The 25,725-nt window shown below is 51.8% G+C and overlaps 1 protein-coding gene across 1 annotated transcript; it reads left to right on the plus strand.

Annotated features, from left to right (window-relative positions):
- Nucleotides 1-172: 172 nt before the first annotated feature.
- On the plus strand, nucleotides 173-24,751 carry LOC137912229 (neural cell adhesion molecule 2-like). Its single transcript, XM_068756578.1, has 16 exons — nucleotides 173-233; nucleotides 426-500; nucleotides 2,301-2,507; nucleotides 3,799-3,942; nucleotides 4,593-4,730; nucleotides 8,005-8,122; nucleotides 9,626-9,795; nucleotides 12,311-12,456; nucleotides 14,148-14,298; nucleotides 14,536-14,820; nucleotides 14,900-15,073; nucleotides 15,232-15,351; nucleotides 15,513-15,634; nucleotides 15,732-15,906; nucleotides 20,084-20,291; nucleotides 24,546-24,751. Exons 1-16 carry the CDS (start codon nucleotides 173-175, stop codon nucleotides 24,658-24,660), a joined length of 2,409 nt encoding a protein of 802 aa, XP_068612679.1. The 3' UTR covers nucleotides 24,661-24,751.
- Nucleotides 24,752-25,725: the final 974 nt, after the last annotated feature.

Consider the following 25,725-nt stretch of genomic DNA (forward strand, 5'->3'; position numbering starts at 1 on the left):
CCGGGATCAATTAATAATTGAACGCCATTAAACCACTTGAAGCGCTGATTGAAGTCTGCCTGAAGTCAGAGGCAGACGGTCGAGGAGGCCAGCGGGTTAAACAGACACGATTAATCGCCGCCAGAGCGGCCTCTGCCTTCGCTGAAACGGCGGCGGTGGCGCCGGTTCAATAATGCAGAGAGACGGCGGGGCCCACGCGCACCGCACTGCCTCTCTACCGCCACCTACAGGAGGTTAGTGACTTGAAAGTCGACTTGAAAAGCGAGAAGCTCATTAAATGTCACGCCATGAGGCTGCCGAGACGTTCTGACCTACAAATGACCCCCCCCCCAGCTGAGTCATCAGTCATGACTCATCACATAAGACATCCAGAGGCATTTCTGGGCTGCATTTTCTTCGTCTTCACTTTCATTTCTGTCTTTCAGCCGCCCTGCAGGTGTCCATATCCCTGAACAAAGTGGAGCTGAGTGTCGGCGAGTCCAAGTTCTTCATCTGCACAGGTACAAAAGCCGCAGTCCTCTCGCTTTTCCGTATGTGTTTGGGGGGCAGGTCAGAGGCGCGGCGGGGGGGGCCGGGCGCTTAGATCTGCGCTTTGTGAAGTCTCTCTGCTGCGTGGATGACGGCGAACGCCGCAGCGGCCATGCTGTCCATATGGCGAGTGACTCTTTGACTCGGCTTTGACTGGATCCGCACCTCCACTGTTGTCCCGCCTCGCCAGCGTCCTCTCAGAACCGCGTATCGACGCTGAGCCACAGCAGAGATCCTGACAGCGGCTTGGTGGGGCGGCCCGCCTCCTGCTGGCCCGCCTCGCGTCTCCTGCCAGCCCACTCAGCGTGGCGCTAACAACCAAAGGAGTGGCGGTCTGTGGACAGAATGGGAGGGGAAAATAGAGGTGAACGGACTCCAACTGGCAGGAAGTGCAAAGCAAAGGTAGGTCCGTATGGTGTCAGAGATAAAACGGCAGAACTGGGAAGAATGGGGAACGCTGGGAGGCGGGGGAGCGTCGGAGATAAGGAGCCATCCTCCCTCAAAGACCACGGGTGGAAGCGACACTTTCCTTTTCCCACCGCAGGGAGCGCCGCTATGCTATGCTATGCCGCTATATCGCAAGACCCCGGAGAAACTCCACACATACGAATAAAGGATGAAGTTCTTGAAAGAGACGTTTTACGATTCAGGCCCACGTAAATATGGATCAGACAAAAAGAACGGGCAAAGGGCGGCGTTTTGATGTGTGGGACGAATCAATTTACCTGTTCAATACAAATCCTTCCTCTTTCAAAAGTTTGCCAGGAAGAGCTGGCTGCTGGAGTTCCTTATTCTCCGGACGGGAAAAAACCTTTTTTCCTTCAGCCGAGGAAAATTCCCTTTCACAAAGTTGAAAAATGGCGCTGTTTGCACTTGTGTCCCGTTAGCCGCGGCGCCATGGGGCACGGCTAGCCAGTTTGCCTTGTATTTGCTCCATCGCTCCTAAAGAGGCTCGTAACCGCCTCCTAAAAAAAAAAAACGTTTTATCGGCTCCGGTTTGAAATCGAGCCGATGGCGAGTGAAGTTGTTGTTTCACCTGCCGCTAATGAAAGACAAACAATCTTGCCGTGTGGACATTCCGCCGGCTCCAGTCACTGGGCGCTCGCTCGCTCGCTCGGTGTGCAGATTCTAATAATAGCTTTCCGTGCACTTCCCGAAGACAAGCAGAGGGGGAGAGCAGAAAGCGTGGCGGCTGCCGTCTCCTCAGATCATCTGCGGAGGCAAATGACCTGTCACCGTGCGAGCGGCGTCAAGACACATTGAGCTGTCTCTGTCATCTGCAGAAGCGCTAGCGTTGTAACGCTAACAGGTATAAAGACATGCCTGCAGGCGATGCTTGACACTTCCCTCCTCCCTGGAAGTATCCGGAAACACGAGGCCCTCTTGGGAATCCGCGAAGAAAGGCGGCGGCGGCGGCGGCGGCCGCGGCGTGATGTTTCATTGCCTCATCAGATTTGCGAGCTAACCTTCTAACAAGCAGCACGCACGCACGCCAAGAATATGGCGCTTGTTGGAAGCAATGGGATGATGATCGGCGTTAGCATGCCGGCCGGGGTGACTGGGATCCTCCGCCTTTTCCCGCCCGTTCGTTAGATCGACTAATTTGTCGTCGCGTGCCGGAGCGCTATCAAACCAGGAAGCTATTAGCTATTTACCAAAATCCCACGCCATCCCACGCCACAATGCTAGACCCTGTGTCGGGTTAGCATTGGGTACCGAGCTCTGCTTTTTAGGAATGTATCTCATCTGCCTTTGTCTGACTTTGCTCGCAGCTATCGGCGACCCGGTGCGGCTGGAGTGGTACAACCCCCAGGGCGAGCGCATCGCGCCCTCCAAGCGGATGGCGCTCCACACGGAAGCGTCGCGCTCCAGGCTCATCATTTACAACGCCATCATCGAGGACGCCGGTATCTACCGCTGCCAGGCCGCTGACGCCGGCGGCCACACCGAGGAGGCCTCGGTCGTGCTCGAGATTTACCGTAAGTGTGACAGATAACGTGCAACAGCACAAGCGTTTACGCGTTTACCTGCAAGACGCTCGGCGCTTTGCCTCCCGGGGATCGGAGCGACTGCTCCTCTCACGGAAAGTAGCGTCGGAGGGAACGTTAGCTTGCAAAAACATCAACATCTTCAAATACCCAGATACCTCACGTCTTTGATCTGCAGAATTGCAGAAGTCTGCGGACTTGATTCCAGTAGAACACACGCACGCACACGCACACACACACACACACACACACACACACACACACACACACACAGGAAATCATCGCCTGCTGTGTGGGTTGCCTTTTCCATCCTCGCCCGGCGAGTCATTAAGGGAGACATCGCCGCTTCAATCACACCTGCCGGCACTCAGCCCCCGCCTCATTCACCACATGACCAGCTCCCCCCCCCCCAAAAAAAACTGTGTTTCCATGGCAACCGGGCGTCACTCACCGGGGGCCCTCAAGGCGGATTGCACGAGCAGCATACGGATGTTATCCCGCCTGGAGCTCCAATCGGACTCTGCATCCTGCCGTACATGAAATTAATGATCTGTGGTTGGTGGGGGGGGGGGGGGGGGGGTTGCTTTAACACCATCAGAGTCACCTGTTTCCCCTCGGATGAAACGCTCACCAGAAGCAACGTCGCGACCGGCCCCTTTAATTTCCTGTCAGTTTATTAATTGACAAAACCAATAAAGTTTCATCCGCTTGTTTTCCAAAAAATGGTCCCTCAGAGACGAGCGAGTGTCCGTAGCTGCGTCGGCTGTACGGAGGAGCGTCGCTCTGGAGGGGCGGTGTTCCTAAAATAGAAGGAACTCGTGACATCGTGAGTGTTCGGACCCGACAGGGACGGACGGGGCGGTGAAATAAACATCAGGTATTGGAAATCAAATGAAGAGCACAAAGTGGAAATGATAAGACTCAGTGGCAGAAACAGGCGGAGCTAATGAAGACGCTGGCATTCCAGACACGTTCGCAGGTGGGAGGACGCAGCCGAGGAGGGGGGGGGGGGGGAACTCATTCCATGGAGCGGCGTGGCATAAATCACACAGCAAAATGCTAATGCCGAAGCCTCGCTAACGGAAGAGAACGATATGGGAGCTGTCGTTGATTTATTCGGTTTCACAGCGCGCGGACGACAGCAGGTGGCGCACCGCAAGGCTCACCATTCGGACAACAGCGGGTTCCGCTTCAAACTGGGATTGAGTGTCATCTATAACTTAAACATCGCTGAGAGAGAGGGAGAGAGCGTTGTTGTGATTGGTTTTATTTCATCTCTCAGAGAGGCTGACGTTTCGGGACCTGCAGTCACCGCAAGAGTTCCGCCACGGCGAGACGGCGGAGGTGGTGTGTGATGTCATCAGCTCGCCGGTGCCCGTGGTGGTGTGGTACTACCAGGACAGGGAGATCACAGAGCAGCACCACAGTAAGTTCCTTTTGTTGTTCCTCCTTTATTTCTGTCATCCGATTAGTTTTACATTAACTTCATCCGGCACGATCGAGCCCCGATTCTTCCACGAGTAGATTATTAAGGCAATAAAAGTTGCAGGTAAGCAGAAAAACATCAAAGGGATCTCGTCCCGGATGTGAAGCTGCCAAATGCGCTCGATTGTTGCCAGAGGAAAATCTAAAGAGTCTCGGATGTGCCCAATTCTCCCTTTCATTGAAAAAAGGCATTCTAATGTGCCAAAATTCCGATTCTCCAGGAAATGCTATTTCCGTCTTTTTGTGCGGCTTCACAATAAGACAAGGATATCAAACGGTGTGAATAGAGAGCCCGTCGGGCCCGGAGGCCTGGGCAGGAACCGCGTTAACAAGGGGGCTGAGAGGACGGATCTTTAGAAAGGCGCTATTTAAAGTGCGACCACGCCGCCCAGCGTGCCCCGCCCCACTTCATGGAGAGCCGCGGGGGGGTGGAGTCGAGCTGCTGAAGGGTGGAGACGCCAATTTTCTTATCTCGCTTCTCTCTCCATCATACGCCGTTGTCCTTTCGTTGTCTCCTCTCTCTCTCTCTCTCGCCGTCCGCCTCTCCCGGTCCCGCCCCCTTCCTTCCTTCGCCGCCCCGCGCTTGTGAAGGCAGGTTCCAGGCGCTGGCAAACAACAACCTGCAGATCCGCCAGGTGACCAAGGCCGACGAGGGCGTGTACCGCTGCGAGGCCAGCGTGGAAGCCCGCGGCGAGATCGACTTCGTGGACATCGCCGTGGTCGTCAACGGTGAGTTTTCAAATCAACCAGGATGGAAATGTCCAAGCCTTTTGAAGTTTTAAGTTCACAGTCAAGTCAAGTCAATAAATCCGAAACTGCCTGTCCTAATTTACAGCGAGTCGCTCCGGACTGCTGAAGTAATTGAAATGTGATTTGGCGTTACTGGACGCCGTCCCGTAACGGACGAGCAGCCGCGATATTGTCTCCGTCTCCGTAATTCCTTCTCGCCTAACGCGATGGCGGGGTGGCCCCAACGCCCGAGAACGACCAAACCGAATTCGATTTAGTCCGTCACTTACCTCACTTCTGAGGAAGATCCAATAAGCCTGCTCAATGAGGCGCGGCCGATCATTCCGGCGGCGCTGCACTCGCCATGTGGCGTCAAGATGGGACGGTCTGGAGCATCCCGAAGACGCCGCGCACCCCCCCCCCCCTCCCCCCGAGGGAGGCGCTTTGATTTCTGTTGATCCGAATTTTACACGTGCCGTAAGAAGGCGAAGTCTTTCGTGCGGGGAACGCCAGTTGGTCTTGGCGAAGGATACGACGTGCTTAGAAGGATGTGGCGCTTAACGTCCAAGATGGCGCAAGGGGACATATGTCTCCGTCACACTTTATTATTCTGAGCATTCGAAATGTGCCCTTCAGCGCCTCCTTGTGTCGCACACATCTATTAAAAGCTGTTCTCGTGATTCCACTAAGATCCTGGTTTTAATGCGAAAAACATTCTGATGCTAATGCTAATGGGATGCTAGTAGGACAACGGTGTCATTAGGAGACTACTACTATACCGTCAGCAACTATCGCAGGCACTGTGGAGCTCAAATCAAAGCTAAAGGAGTTTAACCTAGCATGAAACAAAGCTCTAAATGAAAAGCTAATTAGCTTAAAGAGCTAATGCTTTGCTTTAGCGTCCTCAAGGGACGTTTTATGTTCTACGATATAAAAAAAAAAAAGGTCTGAGGTCAGCAGTCGTCTTGAGGTAAAAGAGAAAACTTTATTCTACAATAAAAGAAGCCTGATCTTAAGAAGGAGGAGGAGGACACCAGGGGGACCGGAGGACATCCAGCATCGTCGCCTCGGACCGGTCGAGCATCGCAGATAGAGATAGAGTGGGACGCCAGGAGGCGCCGACGGGTGCAGCAGACCGTGCTGCATGTTTTATCAATCAGCTGTGGACAGTGGGCTGCTCTGTGTCGCCGTGGGGACGCGGGAAAAACATGCAGGAGGAGGAACGGGGACAAAAATGAAGGTTTTAGCTCTCTATGCTATTTAATGCTAAAACGAAAAGCAGCAAAAGCAAAACCCTACCGCAGAAAAAAAGGACGTTAGATCCTCACTCCGAGGTCACGAGTTACTCAAACCGTAGCTGGTTGTTGTTGTGAAGTCATAAATATTCATCGCCCCGGCTGATAAAAGATACGCCGTCTCGCCCGTGAGCACGCCGCCGACCGGGAGAAGCTGCCCCCGGTCGGCGGCGTCTCATCAAAGCAGGCTGTGGATGAAGGTGATGGCGTATCGAGGAAGAGGGGGGGGGGGTTAAGCAATCTGAGGGCGAAGAAGGGTGTGAGCGCCCTTCAAGTCATTCTAATCTTATCTTGAAATAAGGGCAATATAGAACAAGATGAAATGAGTTCAATGGCTTTATTAGCATTGACGCTAAGCTAATCGGATGCTAGCTTTGCCTATGCATTTGCTGCACAGTGTTAATCTTCCCTGAAGATGTTTGGCAAGAATAGAAATAAGAATCTTCCCCCAAACTTTTTTTTATAGTTCTGATCAGTTTTATTAGCGGCTAGGATAATAGCTCTGGTCCGCGTGCTGCTGCTTTCAATAGACTCTATTGTTCTCCACATTATTAGCTTCTCTCTCTCTCTCTCTTCCGTTTTGATGAACCACAGTAATCGCAGTTTGTCTCTATGACAACCGATTGTATTGCAGAGTGGAAACAGCTCTCATTTCGCTCGCGCTCATCCCGGATCGGCTCGCTAACTCGCTACCTTGGGATTGAACTAGATTCCGCGTTTTGCGAGGGAGACTATGGAGCTGGGTATCGTCGCCAGATTCCCTTTGGAAGCTTAAACCCCCCCCTGCTTATGATTGGCCCGGCGTCGTTAGCGTAATTGATCCTTGAAGAAAGACTGCAGTGCGCTGCGGCGTTCGGTTCATTAGGTATCTCCGGCGACGCTTCGTCTTGATTAGATTTCCGGCGAGTTTTTTTTTTTTTTTTCTTTTCTATTTTTCTTTCGCCTCCTGCAACTTCACAAGTGTGTTTCATCAAGACTGCTTTTTAATAAGAGATGGATCTCAAGAGCTGCAGAACTTAGACGCTAACGTGACAGCCGGTCCAGCATTAAACCTTTAAACTTGATGGAGCATCTTTAATTGGCTGTTTAAGATGAAAGGGTTAATTTTACCTGCGGAAACATGCACGCACCTGATCCGTAAAAGAATTACACTTGATTTCATCCCCGCAGCTTAGGTTGCCATGGCGATCCGGCCGGGTTAAAAAGAGTGACAATGCAAACTCTGACTTTGGCCCCATTAATCCAGCAGCACCCCCCCCCCCTCTGACAGGAGCAAGCTTTGGCTACTGGGGGCAGGAGAGTAATGGGACACAAGTGTGGGTAATCGTGGAGGCGGGACAGGAAGCACACGAGGACAGTCTGCGTCCTGGATTAGAGCGATGGAGGCGAGTTGGCGACAGGCTTTCCAGGGCGCCACGTGTAATCGCGGGCCCAAGATCGGACGCCCCCCAGAGTGGTTTTAGAAAGGCACCGTGAGTGGGGGCTTTAGAAATGGACTTGGAAGGCTGATAAAGAACCATTAAGCTGTCACTGGGGAGGGGCTGATGGAGAAGAGGCCGGACCTCCTCTCCTTTTACCCCAATCACGAGGCGACGGTCTTCATCCGATCGGCCGTCGGGGATTCGCTATATGATCCCCGACAACGCTCAATACGTACTCCCGATAAAGTCGTCGTGACAACCGGTGCGGGTCTCTCCTGGATTTGATGCCGGAATGTTTTCCGGTTGCCTTTTTCCCTCTGGATTCAGCGCCGCGTCTCTGAAGGCAGACGATGCTTCGCTGCGTTGGGCGCCATTGTGTTTCTCACCAAAGGCGGGTCAGAGTGCCACTTGGAATCCCCGTGGGATTACCGATTGAAGCGGCGTCTTCGGCGAGCGCTCACAAGACCGGTTTTCCGCGCTGGCGCTTTGTAATAACACTTCCTGTATTCCTGTCTGACTTCCTGCCCTGTTTTTTTTTTTATTTATTTGTTCCTGCAGTCCCGCCGGTGTTGTCGGTTTTCCAGCAGTCCTTCAACGCCACGGCTGATTACCAGGAATCCGTCACCTTCACCTGCGTCACCTCTGGATCGCCGGACCCTGTGGTCACGTGGCACAGGTACCCGGCACACACACACACACACACACACACACCAAATGAGGAGCGTCTGTTTGAAGATCAGTGCAGAAGCTCTTTTCCTGGGATGATTATTCCGCTCACTCTTTCTCTCTTTTTTTTTTGTATCATAAAATTTAATTGACTTCTGTTGAGCCTTTTTTTTTTAATTACAAAAGACAATTCAATCGAGGCGCCGTGGAGCCAGATTTCCGGGCAAAGGAGGGTTTCCATTGGATGTCCCGCTAAACCGAACGAATATTCCACAAGTGCAGGCGTGTGTCCCGGAGGAATGGGCTAAGATTCCCAGAATCAACAAGCAGCAGCGGATCAACAGTGTATTCGACCAGTAACCCCGGGGGGGGGTTCAGCCTCCCAGCATCCTCCAGCTGGACCAGGTGGCTCTTCTCCCATCCCGCTCTGATAATGGCTACCTGTCAGCGGTCCGTCGGACTAACGGCACCCGGAGCGCCGCAGATGAGGCCTCACTTCATTTCCTCTTCGGCTCGCCTGAGTTATTATTACTTGGCGTTGGTGTTTCCTCTGTCGGCGTTCAATCACGCCCCCCCCCTTTTTTTCTCATCGGTCTCCGCTTCCGTGTTCTCGTCGTCTTTGTGAATTCACTTCACGCCGTGGCGGGTAGCGCCTTATTAGAATAAACAGGGTCAGAATAAGGATTTGCTTCCACACTTTTTTTTTTGTGCAGCTTTCTGGGTAAACACAGGATGTTCGGCGGATTAAAAATAAATTGCAGCTGATAAAAAAACATTATTTTTTTATAGATCTATCTGAGTTTTTGGGGCTTGGAAGCTCTTATCTCGCAGCCAGCCTCGCATCTCTGACCTCCAGGCTATTAACTCTCCACGGCATCAGTCGATGATCTCTCTGCGGCTTTGCTGCCGTCTTTAGAGGGTCGTTCACTTCCTGCAGAACGGGATCCGATCCCGATCCGGTTGAACGAAACGTTTATCCGAGCGGCTTCACTGAAGGAATTAGATTCGTGTTTGTCACGAAAGCTGAATTATTTTGTTCATTTCGTGAATTGCAACACATTATTGGCTTTGACTTCATTTCCCATGGTGCCTTGTGTTATTTACAAGGTTCATTATTAGAAGGCGGGTCGCCTTAATTCATGTGAAGTATTAACTTCGAAATAAACGACTCCCGGTGGGCGTTTAAATGTCCGCGCTGTTAAAACAGGCGTTCCTTTTCACAGTGAAAGCTGCCGTCGCGTCAGCATCATCATCATCATCATCATCATCATCAGAGGGCCTAATTTGCTCACATCTCCACCTGTATTGGATTGTTTTTTAAAGATATTTTAACGTCTGGTTAAGCTGCAAGTAAATAAACTACGGGGGGCGGCGGCCAGCCGGCTTCACGCCATGCGAGGGGAGGGGCGTCGAGCCGACCAGATGAACCGGCGCTGATGAGAACGCTATATTCTGTTTAAGATGCAGCTTATCCACGGTACGCTGAGATCAGATTCTGCCCCCCCCCTTGCAGGAAAGGCCAGCGCCTGGAGCCGTCGGAGCAGTACATCTTCGCCAGGCTGGACGGCGGGCGCAGCATGTTCACCGTCCGCAACATCCGGCAGGGCGACGGCGGGACCTACACCTGCAAGGCCACCAACAAGGCGGGGTCTCAGGAGAGGGAGCTCTTCCTCAAAGTGTTCGGTAAGGGGTGAACGAACCGCGCAAGCCAATCAGCGGTCGGGATCCGTTTGCGTTTTGTGTGAACTAACCCTTTAATCCCTCGATTTCAAATCTGGATTTTCCCCTCCTCTTGTGCTCCTCCACAGCGTTTAAGTTAGAACAGCCTCGCCCGTGACATTGCGCTGTTTTATGTTTATGATCAATAAAGCTTTATTCACATACAAAAAAAAACCTGTCTAAATATGGCCGCAGAACAACCGAATCAATTTGATCCATTCCTGCTGAAAGGACATTTCATTCACTGCACAAAAAATGTAATTTCTATTTTTGTAAACCCGCTGGCCGTTTCCTCCCGCTCGGCGTTAAGAGGGAGGGAGGAGCTTTGATATTCGCAGGGCACGTTGGGTTTTATTACCCTTGACAGCACAGGCGGGAGAAGAAGAGAGTTTAAGTTCGACGCCCGCGTGGGTTCCATTTAGGTTCAGACGCTGCAGCGCTTCTTCATATTTAATGTCGGCCATGTTCCCGCTTCTCCCCAATTAGAAAGCGTCTTGACGACGGGCGCAGCTTAGCTCAAGTTCCACCTTCACAAATATCACAGACAGGAGAGAAAAAACATCCATCATTTAAATGTTGTTGTTGTTTTTTTATGCTAGCTAATTAGCTCGATTGTTTTAGTCTAGACGGTTCCTTTTCCCCCGTCCATACATCATGTCTGGACTACTTTGGCTTCCACTTAGAGCTATCAATAGCGTAATGCATTGATTAGATGGCGGCGATCCCAGTCGAGATGTTTTACGGCTACCGTCGAGACAAAAGTTTAAAAAAGCGACGACTTTTTGAACTTTTAGAAGCCAAATGTGTTGATTTATATCTGTTTACTGCTCTGGTTTAATATGCAGTGACGCTTTTAGCTCCATCGTCGCAGGCTAGCGCGACACGGCTAGCACTAATCATCCGCATCTTAAAATTAGCAAAACTAGCTAGCTGACGGAAGCGTCTGAGTTGGCTTTAATGCTCATCTTCCTGATCTGCTGTCAAATCCAGCCTCCTCTTAAATTGGATTTATGTCCTACGTTGCCTGAACGCATCACGGCATTCTATTTTGTTGTTGGTTTTTCCTTTTTTGCACGTAATGCACCATTTGCTTCCAGAAAATGCGAGCAGACAAGAAAAAGATTACATTACGTTTCATCACAAAATTAGCCCCGCGGTGTAAAGAGGTCTCAGCGGCGCTGCGTTCAATGTCAGATGTGGCTGCAGGAGGAATCAGCCCCGCGCTAAGGCTGGAAAAACAGTCAGGAAATGATCAGGTAATGAGTCAAACTGTACAAAAGCTTTCTTCTCAAAGCGCCGTTATGTCATCATTTCACTCCATTAATGGATTTCACAGTGTGAGGGGAAAAATTAAACGCGTTTCTCAAGGCCTGCATTTACTGGTTTATGGTTTAAATGCCTATAATTGATCTAATGAAGTATAATTATAGCTATTAACCAATTGTAGAGTAAAATATGCTTCTTTTTAATTAATCCTAAACATCAGAATGGAAAAAAAAAACGCCTCTGCTCCGTGAAAAGACTCCAAGAAGGTCAAATTAATTCTAGATTTTTATCTTGTAGCCCGGTTCCTCAGTGCGTTCCCATTTGGAGTTGAAATATTTTAGATAATGTGTTATTAATAATGTTCCCTGCAGAGTGGCTTTTGCACCGAGCTTGATAAATGAGACATATTCCATTAAATATTTGCGTGATGAAGGGCATCGGGGGGGGGGCGAAACGGCTGCAGATAAAAGCGATGATGACGAACAGGTTAAGACTGGGGTGTGTGTGTGTGCGTGTGTGTGTGTGTGTGCGTGCGTGTGTGTGTGTGTGTGCGTGCGTGTGTGTGTGCGTGTGTGTGTGTGTGTGTGTGTGCGTGTGTGGTGGATTTGTGATGCAAGACGTTTTGACAGACGTTGAAAATGATCATAGTGAATTCGTCCTCGATTTTCACCTGTTTGTGACCCCCCCCAGACCGAACTTCCCGCCCAATGTCATGGAGATATAAAGCTGCTAGCATCATGCTAACATCAGACATTGTCCAAGGATGTTGTCATGGTGACTAAAAGAACTCAGCAACAGTTGGGAGTAGGTTGTCGCCCGTATGGCTGCGGAGAGGGAGCTTTTTTCTGGTGTATTTTTGCACCGTCGATCCGTCCACTGATCCTTGCAGGTGCGTTGCATTAACGCATGCTTGCGCGCCTGTTTGTGTCGCCCCAAGCTCCCGAAATCCCCGAAGATGAATTCTCCAACTCTGGGTGAAGCCTCCTGAAATTGCCAAGCACCCCCCGACACCCCCCCCCCCCCCCCACACCCCCCAGATCCCCTCTGGGCGCCACGGTTTTCCATTCACGTTGCTTTTCCTTTCGGATTTCGCGGCTTCAGCGAGCAACCGGTTGTCTTGTGTGTTTCTAAGCTTTAAGAAGGCCGTTGAGGGCGCCCCCCCCCGACTCTAACCCTAACCCCCCCCCCTCTCTTTCCCTCCTCCATCCTCCAGTCCAGCCACACATCACTCAGCTGAAGAACGTGACGGCCGTGGAGGGCAGCGCCGCCATGATCTCCTGCGTGGCCGACGGCGAGCCCCTGCCGGACATCTCGTGGAGGCGAGCCAGCGACGGCGAGACGTTCGTGGACGGCGACAGGGTAGGGACCGCCGGAAGGGGGGGGGCGGGTATAAATGTTGATGCAAACTTTATTTTTAAGTTGCAACCTGCTCCGTCCGGGCTGTCGTGAGATTTGATGAGTGGGCACCAGCGGCCGCTTTTCCCACGCCTTTGAACGCAACTGGCGAGCAATTAGTCTCCTGCGAAAACCTTGAATTCGCCAAACGTCGTCTTTGAATGACTTTAAAGTGCAGCCGCGTAATTAAAGCGGATTCCATTGACGCTCGCTAACGAGCTCTCGAAAGCTCTCTAGGAAACAAAATGCCCGGCGGCGACGCCTGAACTCACACGATAGGCCGCCCCCCCCCCAGAATCACCGGGCGGGAGTGCAAAACGGCCTTCCCTCCACGCTTTCCTGTTCCCGCTTCTTCTTCTTCTCATTTAATGCGTGTGAAACGGGACTTCTTCTTCTTCTTCTCTTCTTTAGTGCTGAAAGAAGTCGCTGCATTAGCAGGTAATTAATTAGCTTGTATACGTCCTCATCAAATCAAAAGGCAGCCATAATGGCGCCCATCTGCTCGGCACGCAGTCGCTGGCGGCGGCTGAAGGCTGAGGATATTTACATTTAAGCGTGATTGATCCCCCCCCCCCACACCACACCCCCCCCCGTGAGTGGAGCGCTTGCATTACACGTACGCCTCTTATCGTATCAAAGCTGCCCTCGACACAAATGTGCGTCTGATTTTTCACAGGCGGCGTTTGAAACTCTTGACTTTGTCGAGATTATTGTCTCCGGGGCGGGGGGGGGGGGATCAGAGCCCGCATTTATTCTGATGAGCGCTCAGCTGAGAGAGGCGCCGAGGACTTCGGGGTTTGCGGGGCAAATTATTTGTTCTTTTCTTTCCAGTTTGCATTTTATGTAATCCAAAGATAGAAATTGGAAAAATATGAAGCTCCTGGTCCCCCCCCCCCCCCCGCACCCATTCCCAGTCAGAAATTTAAAGAGGTACCGCTGAAAAGTCATTATTCTTAAATTGGCTGCCATCAAAGTCGATGACGAACTCTCTTCATCGCAGCCCCCCCCCCACAAAACTTTCACTTCGCAGTTTTAGTTAAATAAAAATAAAGATGGCAGCCGTTCTTTCTTTTCTCTGGGAAAAAGGTCACGGCGAAGATAAATGAATGTGTGCATTGGCTCGAATCGGCCCGGGTTGATAAATCACAGAGTAAGTGCTCGTCTTCCCGCGGTAAAAAACGCAATTATGGAAACGCGCGGCGCGAACCAACACGCCAAGACAAACGCCGCCTGGGCGGCACCGAGCCCTGATGGATGGCTGCAGTCATTTAGGTTTAAGGCGGGATGGTCCTCTCTCAATTTACTCTCCAATCTGCATAACCAGCCCCCCCCCCCCACACACACACACACACACACTGTACGGCTGTCAGAAAAGGCTACGCTAACCAGAATTAGCTTCCAGCCTCGCTGATATTTACAACCAACATTTCTTTTATCCTGTCGGAATTCTCCGGTTCTTTGGGGCGAGCTGCATATCAAACAGGCTGGGAGGGGGCATGGGGGGGGGGGGGGTAATTTCCAGCTCCATTCCTCAGCATTCCTATCCAGTGTGTGTCTGAGCCTCTTATTAAGCCGTCTGTCGACGCCGCCTGAGGGACTGATAACTGTAGTTTCCGTTCCGTGCTTCGGGATAAGTCGCCTGCGTCTGCCTCCAGAGTCGGGACGGAAGGTTCGAAGTCCGCGGCCGCCACGGCAAGTCGGTGCTGACCCTCAGCGGCGTGCGGCTCGCCGACCTGGGACGGTTCGACTGCGAGGCCCTCAGCCGGATCGGAGGTCATCAGAAGAGCATGTTCCTGGACATCGAGTGTGAGTTTATCGATCCGGGGTCATAAAATCACCCTCAGGGAGCGATGCGGCGATTGGGACCGGCTTACAAGCCGTGGTGGTTGCTATGGAGACGGTGCCGTCACCACCGCGTGGTTATAAACGCTCCGATTATAACCCCATTCGAGCAGGAGATTAAGCAAGCCAGCGAGAAACAAGCGCACCCCTGCCGCCCTCTTCTCGGGGGGGCGGGGGGTTAACCTGCCCTCCTCTCCGCAGACATCCCGAAGTTCCTGAGCAACCGCACCATCTTCTACTCGTGGGAGGGCAACCCGGTGAACATCAGCTGCGACGTCCTGTCCAACCCGCCGGCCACCATGCTGTGGAGGCGGGAGCGCTTCACCATCGCCGCGGAGGGAACCGCCAACACCCGGGTGCACGGCGCCAGGGGCAAGTCGGTGCTGGAGGTGACGCCCAGGTCCGACAGGGACTTCGGCCGCTACAACTGCACAGCGAGGAACAACATCGGCCTCAGATACCAGGAGTTCATCCTGGCCCAGGCGGGTGAGTCGGCGTCACCGTCGGTAACGGTAACAGTAATAAACTCCGAGTGGCGGTAAGTAACTTCTCCTGTCTCTTCCAGACGTGCCGTCGAATCCGTACTCGGTGCGTCTCTCCGCCGTCTCCCAGCGCTTGGTGACCGTCACCTTCGCGAGGCCGGAATCGCACGGCGGCGTCCCCATCGGCTACTACCTGGTCCAGTACAAGGAGGTCGGATCGCAGGACTGGAGGGACGCCCGATCGCACCACGTCCAGAGTGAGTGATCGGCAGCGAGGAAGGGAAGCTCACGGCAAACCTTAGCTTGTCGCTAATAGCGCCGCCGCTAATATCTCCAACGAGTCTTAAAGCGAGCGTCCCATCACTTCTGTCGCCTTCCCATCGGTTCAGGGATCTGAACTCTGGTTTCTCTGCAGCCACGGTGGTTCTGACGGGACTCGAACCCAACACGACGTACGAGGTGCGGGTGGCAGCGGTCAACGGGAAAGGCCAGGGGGAGTTCAGCCACACGGAGTCCTTCCAGACTCTGCCCATCCGTAAGTCCGCCCAATCACCACAGCTCCTCGTCTGGGCTCTCATCCAATCCGCCCCGTTTTTCCATCTCGCCGTGTTTATGTTTGTCTACGGCGCCGTCGTATTTCGGTCCAGATTACGGGAGCGTCTCCCTTTAAGCCCCTCCCCTCGCGGCTGCTTTCAGGGGAGCCGAGTCCGCCGGCGGTCCACGGCCAGAGCGAGATGGGCAAGGCCTACAGGCTGGGGCTGGTCAAGCAGGACGACGGCGGGATGCCCATCGTGGAGTACATCGTCAAGTACAAGACGGTGAGTCTGCCCGCCGCCGCCGCCATCGACCACTTCCTGTCGAGCTCGGGTCTCTCATAAATCACGCTTTAAATGAGCGGATCCCCCCCCCCCCCAGGATAAAGAGGAGCAGTGGATGACCAAGCTCATCCCGGGGGCCAGCGACTTCGCCATGCTGCAGCCGCTGCAGTGGAACACGAGATACGAGGTGGAAATCACGGCGCGCAACGTGAAGGGCCTGTCGGAGCCGACCTTCTATCAGTTCTTCATGCCTCAGAAGCCCGAGATCTCAGGTACGCAGATACGCAGCATTCAGGGAGTGGAACGCACTGAGGAAGAGGAGGGCTCGTGCACGTCCCCGTGTGTGCGTGATAGACCTTGTGGCAGGTGCTGCTCTGCAGTCCATGGATCAGGGCATAGAGATTAGCCTTCTGATTAAGAGCCGATCGGACGCGGCGGAAGAAATCGTTCATTTCGGGTCCTTAATGAGGAGAAATATGAGTCGCAGAGACGTGTGTGTGTGTGTGTGTGTGTGAGAGAGGACACACACACACACACACACACACACGTTGATGTATGTCGCTGTTTGAATGATAGCTAACGATGCTAGCTAGCAAAGCCCGAGTCCTTTTTGACCACATGATGAGCTCGAGAAACGCAGCGCTACGGAGGCCCTAAAGGGACATTTTTTAGGTTTCTGGGAGACGCCGAAGGCAATGCCTCTTCAGCGCGATTGGCTGGTCGAAGCCGAAGCAGGAAGTGGCGCCCTGCTTTGCCCGGTACATTTCACCACGGAGGCTCCTCCTTAGCGCCGGCCAGAGGGATTCATTAGCAGCTGCTCACACAAACAGAAGCAAACATTTGGAGTCTGAAAACACCCTCCGGCGGTTGTTTTTCTTCTTCTCCTTCTTCTTCCTCTTCTTCCTCCCGTGGTTCTCCTGCGGCGCTGCTTTGCGATGCTCCACCGGCGACCTGACCGAGTGGAGCTCGTTTCTCATTCAGGGAACCGACACCATCATGGGAGCAGCTACGCAAACACGGACACCCCCCCCCCCCCCCCCCAATTCGGTTCCGCCTCTTGAGAAGTGTGTTTATTTGTTAGTTGTGTGCTTAATGTCCCTGAAATAAAAACAGCAACGTTCAAGACGCTCATCAGTTCCAAATCCTCCAGGCCATTTGGGCTGCCGTGCAAAAAACACACGCGACATCCAAACAGATGCCTCGGCGTTCCCATTCCCGGGACGGAGCGTGGACCGGCAGCTTCCGTGTTTTCCCACTGTTGCCGCAGCCATTTGTTGCTGCTTCGGATGGAGCGAGTGTTTCCCTCCGTCGTTAGCGCGTTGGCTAAACTGCCTGCGAGGCGCCGTGCGCTGCTTCTCAAACAGGAAATCAGGCCGGGGGGGGGCTGGAGGTGGGGGCCGCTTCGATTGGCTGTCTTCTCTCATTAGCGGGCGGAGAAAGGCCGGAGGAGGAGGAGGAATGATCCTCTCTCTCGTTTCAAGGAGTTTCAGCGATGCTTCGGTGTGAAATGAACTCACCTGAAACTCTCGAGCTCCGCCTGTTGCCACGGCAACCGTCCCGTCAAATGAGCAAACTCCCGTCTCACGTTGGGTTCGTCTCCAGCTAAAACGGCGTCCGTTGCGTTCAGACGCCAGGCTGAATAAACGTCAGCCTGAAAGCTGCTCATTATGGGATGTCTGCGCCGGCTTGTCCTCCTGCAGCGGATCCATTCGGCCGCCAATAAATCTCAGCTCAATCAGCAATGTGGGATGTGAGGAATGTGCCGATCCCGATCATAGCTCCGTCTCGCCTCCTCCCTTTATCCCTCTCCGATAAACCCCAGTGCATTCTGGGTGCTTTTTTCTTCCCCTGACAGAAAACACGTTAACGCAATATTGTTTTTTTCTCGCCAACCAATTTCTTTCTTCAATTTTCCCTCCATGTATTATGCATTGGCAAGTTATTGAATTGGCACTTTCTCCTCTTCCTCCTTTCATCCATACATTCTTAGTTTGTACCAGGCGGTGTCTCCTGCTCCTCCTGCTTGCAGAGAATCCTTTAAGAAAAATGCCATTGATTGCAACTCTTTCTTTTCTTCCAAATCGAATCATGCAGCGTGCTTTATTGTCTCGTCTTATCGCCGCACAAAAGGATCAGCGACGTTTGCATGTTTACCTGATTATTAATTTACCAAAGATGAGAGGAGAGGATTTCGTTTCAATATCGCAGATCAACAGTGTAAATATTTTACGACAAGCCGGCTGCAGCTTCCGTCGCTCATCAAACTTGCATCGGGGAGAATTTCTAATTCACGCAATTGTGTAGAAGCGAGTTTATTAATGGCTCTTAAAACGTCAAAGTGTCTAAGAGGCTTCTGTCGAACAGTCCCCACGTCGGGTGAAGCTCTGTCCTCTTGTCCAGTTTGAGAATTCTCTGAAGGTGAAGGTTTTGGGGGTTTTTTTTTCCATTTCCTCTACGAGGGAACTCGAATCCCATCGGAGCTCCTCTAATTCTTCCTTGGACTCGGGACAAACGGGAAGGACGTGTCCCTCATCCACCGGCCGAGCTTGGATTTAGCGATTAGCTTTAATTCCGCGAGCCTTCCTCAAACAAACTTCAAAGGGAGCACTTAGCGAGGAATCTCCGTTCTCATTCCGCGATGGATTGTGTTTATCCTCCTCGGGATTAGCGCCCGATTTCTGATGCCCGTTGAATGCCCGTTAGGTGATCATCAATCGAGTCGCTCCCTCTCAGATCCGATCGAAGGACGGCCGATGGAGGGAAGCCGCTGATGATGCCTGTTTGTCAAGGCGCAATCAGGAGTCGGTGAAAGGGTTAATAGAGCGGGGAAATCAGAATTAATGGCCGCTGGAAAGAGAGTCTCTGAAAACAAATGAGCCGTTTCCCCAAAGTGTTGCGGAAACAGCGAAAATAAGAAAGCGAGATAAAAAAAAAAAAACACGTTTTAAACCTCGTCGTGGTGTCGGGAGAACATCAAGAGATTCTTTTTTTCCCAAAATAGTTCAAGGACAGATATAAAAAGAGTAAAAAAAAAAAATGGCTGAAAACGTTAATGGAGCTCATGATTCCTGCTCTCAATCAATCAGACGTGATTTAACGGCGTCGGAACGGGCGGCGAGCGCATGACCTCCGCGCAGATGTCGGCAACGCGCCGCTCACTTGCTCTTTCACATAAATTAGCATCCTCGACAACCGCCGTCCGTCTGTGGAGGCGATCGGATCGGCCCAAGTGGATTCAGAGGTTGATCCGGGAACTTTTCCCAGGCGCCGTCGGAAACTTTGAGTGAACTTTTGAAGTGGCTTTCATCGGGTCTGACTGGTGATCCTGCAGCTGCAGTTTGTGCGTCCCGGCGACCATTCCAAGGGAAGTTATAGCCCCCCGCTTCGGAGCGCCGTCTCGTTAGCCGGTAATAACCGACTGGGGCGGGGGTGCTGCCAAGGTGGCTGCAGAAAGGCAACGCCTCCCTCTGAGTCTGACCGATGCAGCGTACGAGTTCCTCCCAGGTGAACCTTCTGGGCCATAAACCCAACAATTAATACTCGTTCGCTTCTGCGCGTGAAGTAAAGGCGCCGCTTACAAGTTTATGGGTTTCATTCGAGAGCCAAACGGGCATTCAAATGTACGGGGCGGCGGTATTTACATCCGGCGTGCAGCTCCGGCTCGTATTCCCTGCAGGCGGTTCATCACGCTGACCCGGAGGAGGACGGCGTTCACCGCTCCTGCATCGGCGATCATTCAGCCTCCCGACGATCGCCGATTCCCTCCCGTAGGAATGGCCCCCATTACTTCTCTGTACTCCATCGTGAATCTCAGCACTCCCGACTTGTGACCCCATGAAGATGACTTCGTTTATTGTTCCGCCGGCGCTCATCGTTTCCCCTTGTTTTCCTCTCCTCTTTGCGTTTTAGTTAACATCATTTGCCGGAAGGCACCTTTGCCGCTCGCTCGAGAGCGGCGGGTCTCGTGGACGCGCCTTTCGTCGGATGCGTTGGTTGCGCTTTATCGTTTAAGCCGCTCTCATGCTTGTATAAGAGCAGTCATAAGTAGGGAAGTTCATTCCCTCTCACTCTCCCATCAATGATTGCTCCTGGCCGGTTCTGACCTCCGACTGTCAGCAGTGATCCTGCAGTGGACGCTCAGTTTATTCAACCCCGGGATCACTTAAGGGTACGGCTCTATTCCGCTTTTCCCACCGGGGGGGGGCCTCTCTTTGCTGCACTGCCCATTTTTTTCTCATTACGTTCAATTGCTGGTTGTTCCCGACTAAACCGAGCGTCCTGGCCAATGTCGGAGAAAGCATTTCAACTCTGACCTTTGCTTCCCAACCAAATATGCTCCAGGTACCAGAAGTCCAGGAATATTCCAAGGACTCTACGCCTGAACCTGACCTCTTAACGTGTCTGAATCAAACATTGCTAACAGTTGCGTGTGTTTTTTTACTGCCTCAGCAGAATCCGTGTTCAGCGACCTGGGGCTGGGAGCGGTGGTGGGCCTCGGATTGGGAGCGCTGCTGCTGCTCCTCGTGCTGGTGGACGTCAGCTGCTTCTTCCTGCGTCACTGCGGCCTGCTGATGTGCATCACGCGCACGCTGTGCGGCAAGAAGACGGCCACCAGCGGCAAGGGCAAAGAGATGGAGGAGGGCAAGGCTGCCTACCTGTGAGTTTCCTCCTCTCCTGTTGCTTGTTTTCAGGTTCTCTAACCCCTTTTTTTTTATTTTTAACGGTAACAGTTGGGATGTATCAGTGTTTGCCAGTCACCGGGTCATTCATGCTTGCAGAGGTTAGCATCTGCTGTGGGTGTATCGAGGTGCTATAGCGGGCTACTCTGGCAAATACTGGCTTTACTATGACCTCGAAGACCTGATTAATGAATCGATGTAAAAACATAAGTTCCAAAATGTCCTAGGAAGATCCATTTACAGCCTTTAGGAATGACAGAAAACGTTCCCGTTATGCAGATGATCTTATGCTATTACTCTACAAAATATGTCTTTTTTTTTCTCACCTTCCGATTGTCACCGCCCAAATAGATACAAGTAGCACAGTGGCATTTATGTCATGTACAGTCTAGAATCCTCTAAAACATTTACTGTGACTGAGAGAAGAGCGAGAAAAAAAGACACTCATTCTTATTTACTGTAGGTACACCTACAACAGCCGCCCAACCGCCCTTTCAGCCACAGTATGTCTCTGATTATGTCTTCTTCACTAACATCAGTACGTTTCATACACAATGTGCTGTGAGTTCACCTTTGAAGTACCTCTTTTGCATGCGTTGCACGTGCAAGTGTGTGTACGTCCGTGCTGTGCATGTGTAAAATCTCACCTTTTATGCGCTGGATGTTTGTATTTATGGAAATCCTGCACGCGTAGATTCGTGTAGCTTCCATGCATGTATGTATGAGAGAAACTCTCTCATCAGACAGCATGCGTCCTAAAGGTTTGCCCTCATATACAAATATGTATTCCCCAGATTTAGACCCAGTGCACGGTGCAAACACCAAGCCAGGGATTTGTGGGGACGTTGCCCGCAAAGCGTGATTTCACCGGGCTCGGCGGTGACGCTGTGTGTTTTGCCTGTCACTGTGGATGGGGTGCAGAGAAAGGAGGGAAGACGAAGAGGAGGAGGGGAGGGTTGACGTTTGATAAATCACCACGGGGGCTGGTTGTGCGTCAGTGTTGTGTTCGAGGGCACGGTGCGATTCTGATGCTACATCTTTGTGGATGAATTGTAGCAGAAGAGACGGAATGGCGCTTCCTTTTTTTTTATAATCTTATGTCCACCGTTCACATTGTTTATGATTTTTCTCCTGCAGATTTGCCGCAGACAGCTGGGATCAATCCATCCTATTGATAACGCGGTGTTTAGGAAAATCGACAGGCGTTAGCAACATTATTGGAGCAGTGCGCTAGATCGCACCCTGTTAATCCAACTTAATCCACTTGGACTCTCCAACAAAAGAGCAATTCCCTCTCCGAACTCTATAGCTTTGCCGCTCAAGTGTCGTCGTCGTCCCCCCCCCCCCCGGGTGGGAGTAGCTGAAGACTTTTGCGTCTTCTGTCGCGCTACTTCTTCGCGGAGCGACGGCGGACCATGAGGTGGGCGGGACGGTCAGATGGGACGAAACCAGTCCTAAGACCTAAGAAAGTTATGCAGCAGGAAAGGAAAGTGCAACTCCCACATTATGTGCAACTCCCACATGATGGCGGTTTGATCATGCAGGGCTGTCGGGAGCGCCGGGTCCTGCGGTCGCCTCGGGAAAACTTTAAAGACTCCGAGGTCTCGGCGCGGCCACGACGACTTCAAAAGCCAAAGCGCTTCTTTTTTCAAATGTACATTTCTTGGGAGGAGGGGGGGGGGATTAAAAACTGGGACTCCTTGATTCTGGAAAGTTTGATCCACGCAACAGAAAAGCAGGGATGGATTGCACCAGCGTAAAAGTTGGATGGTAATAAAAGGGATTTCTGAAATCGGGAAATTTAAATTCTGAAAAATTCAACAAATGCATTTTATGAACCAACTCAGTGTAAGTGGGCTCTCTCTCTCTCTCTCTCTCTCTCTCTCTGCAGCCAGATGAAACCAGTATCCACACGTATAACATGCATTATTTAAGTTTTGGGATGTTGTGCTGCATAAAATCCAGTTAAAGCCGCGTTAAATGCACGAAAGCCGATGGATTGCAGCTGCCTCGCTCGGCCGTCTGTGATTGGACGCCCGGCTGCAATTGCTGCTTCGCCGTTTGGTGCTGCATCGCATATCATGATGCAAGCAAGAGCCTTTTCTGCACCGGGGGGCGGCGACGCCCCGTTACGCAAGGAGGCGTTAGAGTTTGAGTCGAGAGCGCTTCTGTTTCACATCCTGCCATCAGAGCGCCCTTCGACGAGGACCTTCCCGCTCCCTCTGAGATCTGAGGTGCCGTTTTTCGCGCTTGAATATGAATATTGAAAAGCAAAGGCGAGGGTTCAGACGGTAAACAAACGCCTCGGGGCGTTTGTTTGCTCGCCGCGCTTCAGTCCACCCGAGTCGTCTCTGTGCAGCCGGCGCAGGTGGCCTTCTGCTTAATTAGCGTCGGCAAAGGAAGGAACAAGTCACCCCTGCTGGGCTTCGGTGCCACTCAGACGCTTACAGATTACAAGAGCGCATCTACACAGGCTCTAATATCTGTGCCCCCCCCCCCCCCCCCACACACACACACACCCCTCCAGGCCCCAGCAGTCGCAGGATCTAACAGCGTTGAATCAAAGAGGCTCGTCGATGTCCGCGAGCATTTCTGTTTGCTTTGTGTTCCAAACGTAGTTTTAAATGTAACCTCCGTGCGTGCGTGCGTGTGTGCGTGTGTGTGTGTGTGTGTGTGCGCGCGTGCGTGTGTGCGTGCGTGCATGTGCGTGTGTGTGTGTGTGTGTGCGCGTGCTGTACTGCATCATTAAGCACGCCGCACAATAAATTAGCTGCGGTTGCTAATGACTGTGTGAGGATGTCTTTATTTCACTCCTACTTATTTCCTACTTGTGATATATTTTAGTTTCATTCTTTTGTTCCTTCCATTAAAGGAATCCATTTATTAGCGTTTATTAGAGATAAATAATCAGCCGATGGATCCATAACCAGAATATACGGCCGATTAGCCGCAGTCTGACACCAAGTAGCCGAAATACCGCCAAAGCAATTACCAGTCAATTCCTGCTTTTACATTAAAACAATTGAAATATATACAACTATTGAAATATATACATCTATATCTGTTACTTCTGCTCCATTGATCTGTATTGATGATTTATTGATAGAGGAAATGGACAAGACCCCCCTGTGTGCAGAGATCCCCCCCCCCCACTGACTGAACACAGTTTCATTCTGGATTTGCATGAAGCTAACGGGACGTGAAATTGGTTCTGCCGTGCAGGAACTTTAACATCAACCAGCCAGGCGACAGGGAACCCCCCCCCCCCCCCCCCCTCCTCCTCCAGCCAATCACAGCACAGCCTTATTCAGTCGACCGTCCAATCCCAAAAGGTGTACATGAAGTAGAGGGATTTGATTTGTGCTGCTTTGTTGTGTGTTTTTGTTGTTCCGACGCAGGAGGAACCCCACCCCCACCCCCCGAGGAAATAAACCGCCACAAGACGCCCCCCCCCCCGCTCAGGTCGTCCAGAGATTCTGGAACTTATTGGACATTTTGGGGAGACTCTCTGTCGTCTTCTAAACCTTCCATATTAGCCCTTTCCCCAGCCGCACGTATGATTTACAGTCGGAACGGGATGAATAATTAAACCTGAGGGGCTCCCGGCGGAGCCCCCACCTCCGAGGGCCCGGCGTGTTCCTTTAATTAAATCAAACCCGACTCGAAATTCCAACCAAACTGAATATTCTTTGGAATATGGCCGCCGCTGCCGCCGCCGGCATTCTCGCAACGCCGGAGAAAGAGAATCAAACTTTTTTTGTTCCATTTTGTCGCATTTTGAGCTTATTTGAAGACCAATGATCACAATTAATGGAAAAGTAATAATAATTTATCCTAATTCCCCCCCCCCTCGCTTCCCGGTCGTTCCACCCAGACCAGTGCTGGATGCGGCCTTCCTTTCAGGCATGCTTTTTATTTAATATCCCCGCTGGCTTTCTGCGTCGGTTAAATCAAGCTTGATTCATCCGGACGGGGGCAATTACTGCGGGGGGGGGGGTTGGAAGCAGGAGAAAAATCATCACGCCCACGCTCTCTCATGGTGGAACATTTACCGTATGTCCCAAAAACATCCTTAGTTGTGTGCCTGTTCACGTTATCTGTGTCCGTGCTTTCAGTTCCTGTCACGTCCCCGGGGAGGGAGAGTGGGGGGGGGGGGGGGGGGGGGGGGGGGGGGGGGGGGAGAGAATCCCACCGGAAAAACCTCACCTCTGTGTTTTCTTCTTCTACCGCAGGAAGCTACCGCTGAAGGAAGAAAATGGAAAAGAGTCTCTCAAGCCGGATACGATTGAAATCAAAGTGCACGGCGACAACATCCTCCACACAAAGCCCGACGACAGCAAAGCGTAAAAACGGGGCCGGACCCCCCCCCACCCCCGGCCACCAAAAAGAACATTCGGATCACGAGACCTAAACCCCGAGAAACTGCAACACTAGGAAGTAGCGGCGTGAAATAGCATATCTGTTCATAAGGATGCCCCAAGTCCAAGGCGCGCGCGCGTGTAAATAGGAATACTGGAGAGGAAGTGGGAGGAGCTTAAGGGTCAAACTTTTCGACACCCTGATTGATCAATGTATCGTGTTTAAAAACACGCCATCAGTGATTGTATTTTCTTTCTTTCCTTCCTGTCTGATTTCTTCTGACCAGCTTTTCCGTTTCACGCCGGAGGATTTTTGTTGTTGTTGTTGTTGTTGCCGGAGCACGATCCGAGCCGACCTGCAGGATAGGCAACGGGCAAAGTTTTATAGAGAGGAATCCGGTTTTTTTTGCAGGGCGAAGTCAAATGCATAAAAGCCCGCAGCCTGAAACCGTTCGCTCGCACGCCCACATGCAAGGGCGGTGGCGTTCTCTAACGCCGTTTTCACGTGTGTCATCGGAAGCTAACCGCACCGAGCTAATGCCCGGCGATATCCGTATGAAAAGCGATCCCGAGGTGCAGGAGTATTCCAAGAATGTGTGTTTCATCTGAATGATTCCTTTCGTTCATCCTTTATTTGCCCCCCCCCCTCCCTCCCTCTGATGTCGTCATGTGTTGTACATAAGTGAAAAAAAAAAAAAGAGTATTTTACAAAGCCTTTATGTAAATATTCCCCAAAGGATGTGTCTTTTATTTCCCCCCAAAATGCAACAGGCTTATTGTGATTTCTGTCAACACCCCTCAGATGAAAAGCTTCTTCTTTCTTTCTTTCAGTTGTGTTTCGGTCCAAAGGTTTTAGTGACCGCGTAGAATCCGGGCCCTGAGGCGTTCCCGCAGCGTTTCACCGGAGACGGTAATTACGGCATTAGAATCCCTCCTTTTCTTTCTCTCGTTTCTCCTTCCACTCCCTTTTGCGGCACGATGCCTTCGCAGCGGGGTCAAAATTCCTTTCCAGTCGCTGCTGCTGCTTCTTTCTTTCATTTTTCTTGTTGCAGAA

Source organism: Brachionichthys hirsutus, chromosome 24 (assembly GCF_040956055.1).
Source record: "Brachionichthys hirsutus isolate HB-005 chromosome 24, CSIRO-AGI_Bhir_v1, whole genome shotgun sequence".
Classification (NCBI taxonomy): Eukaryota; Metazoa; Chordata; class Actinopteri; order Lophiiformes; family Brachionichthyidae; genus Brachionichthys; species Brachionichthys hirsutus.

What these genes read in the sequence shown, in the direction of transcription:
- LOC137912229 (XM_068756578.1), top strand. Translation starts at nt 173, where the DNA reads ATGCAGAGAGACGGCGGGGCCCACGCGCACCGCACTGCCTCTCTACCG. An exon ending in GTTCATCCTGGCCCAGGCGG is followed by an intron (nt 14,821 to 14,899) that starts GTGAGTCGGCGT and finishes TGTCTCTTCCAG; the next exon opens with ACGTGCCGTCGAATCCGTAC. An exon ending in TCAGAAGCCCGAGATCTCAG is followed by an intron (nt 15,907 to 20,083) that starts GTACGCAGATAC and finishes TTACTGCCTCAG; the next exon opens with CAGAATCCGTGTTCAGCGAC.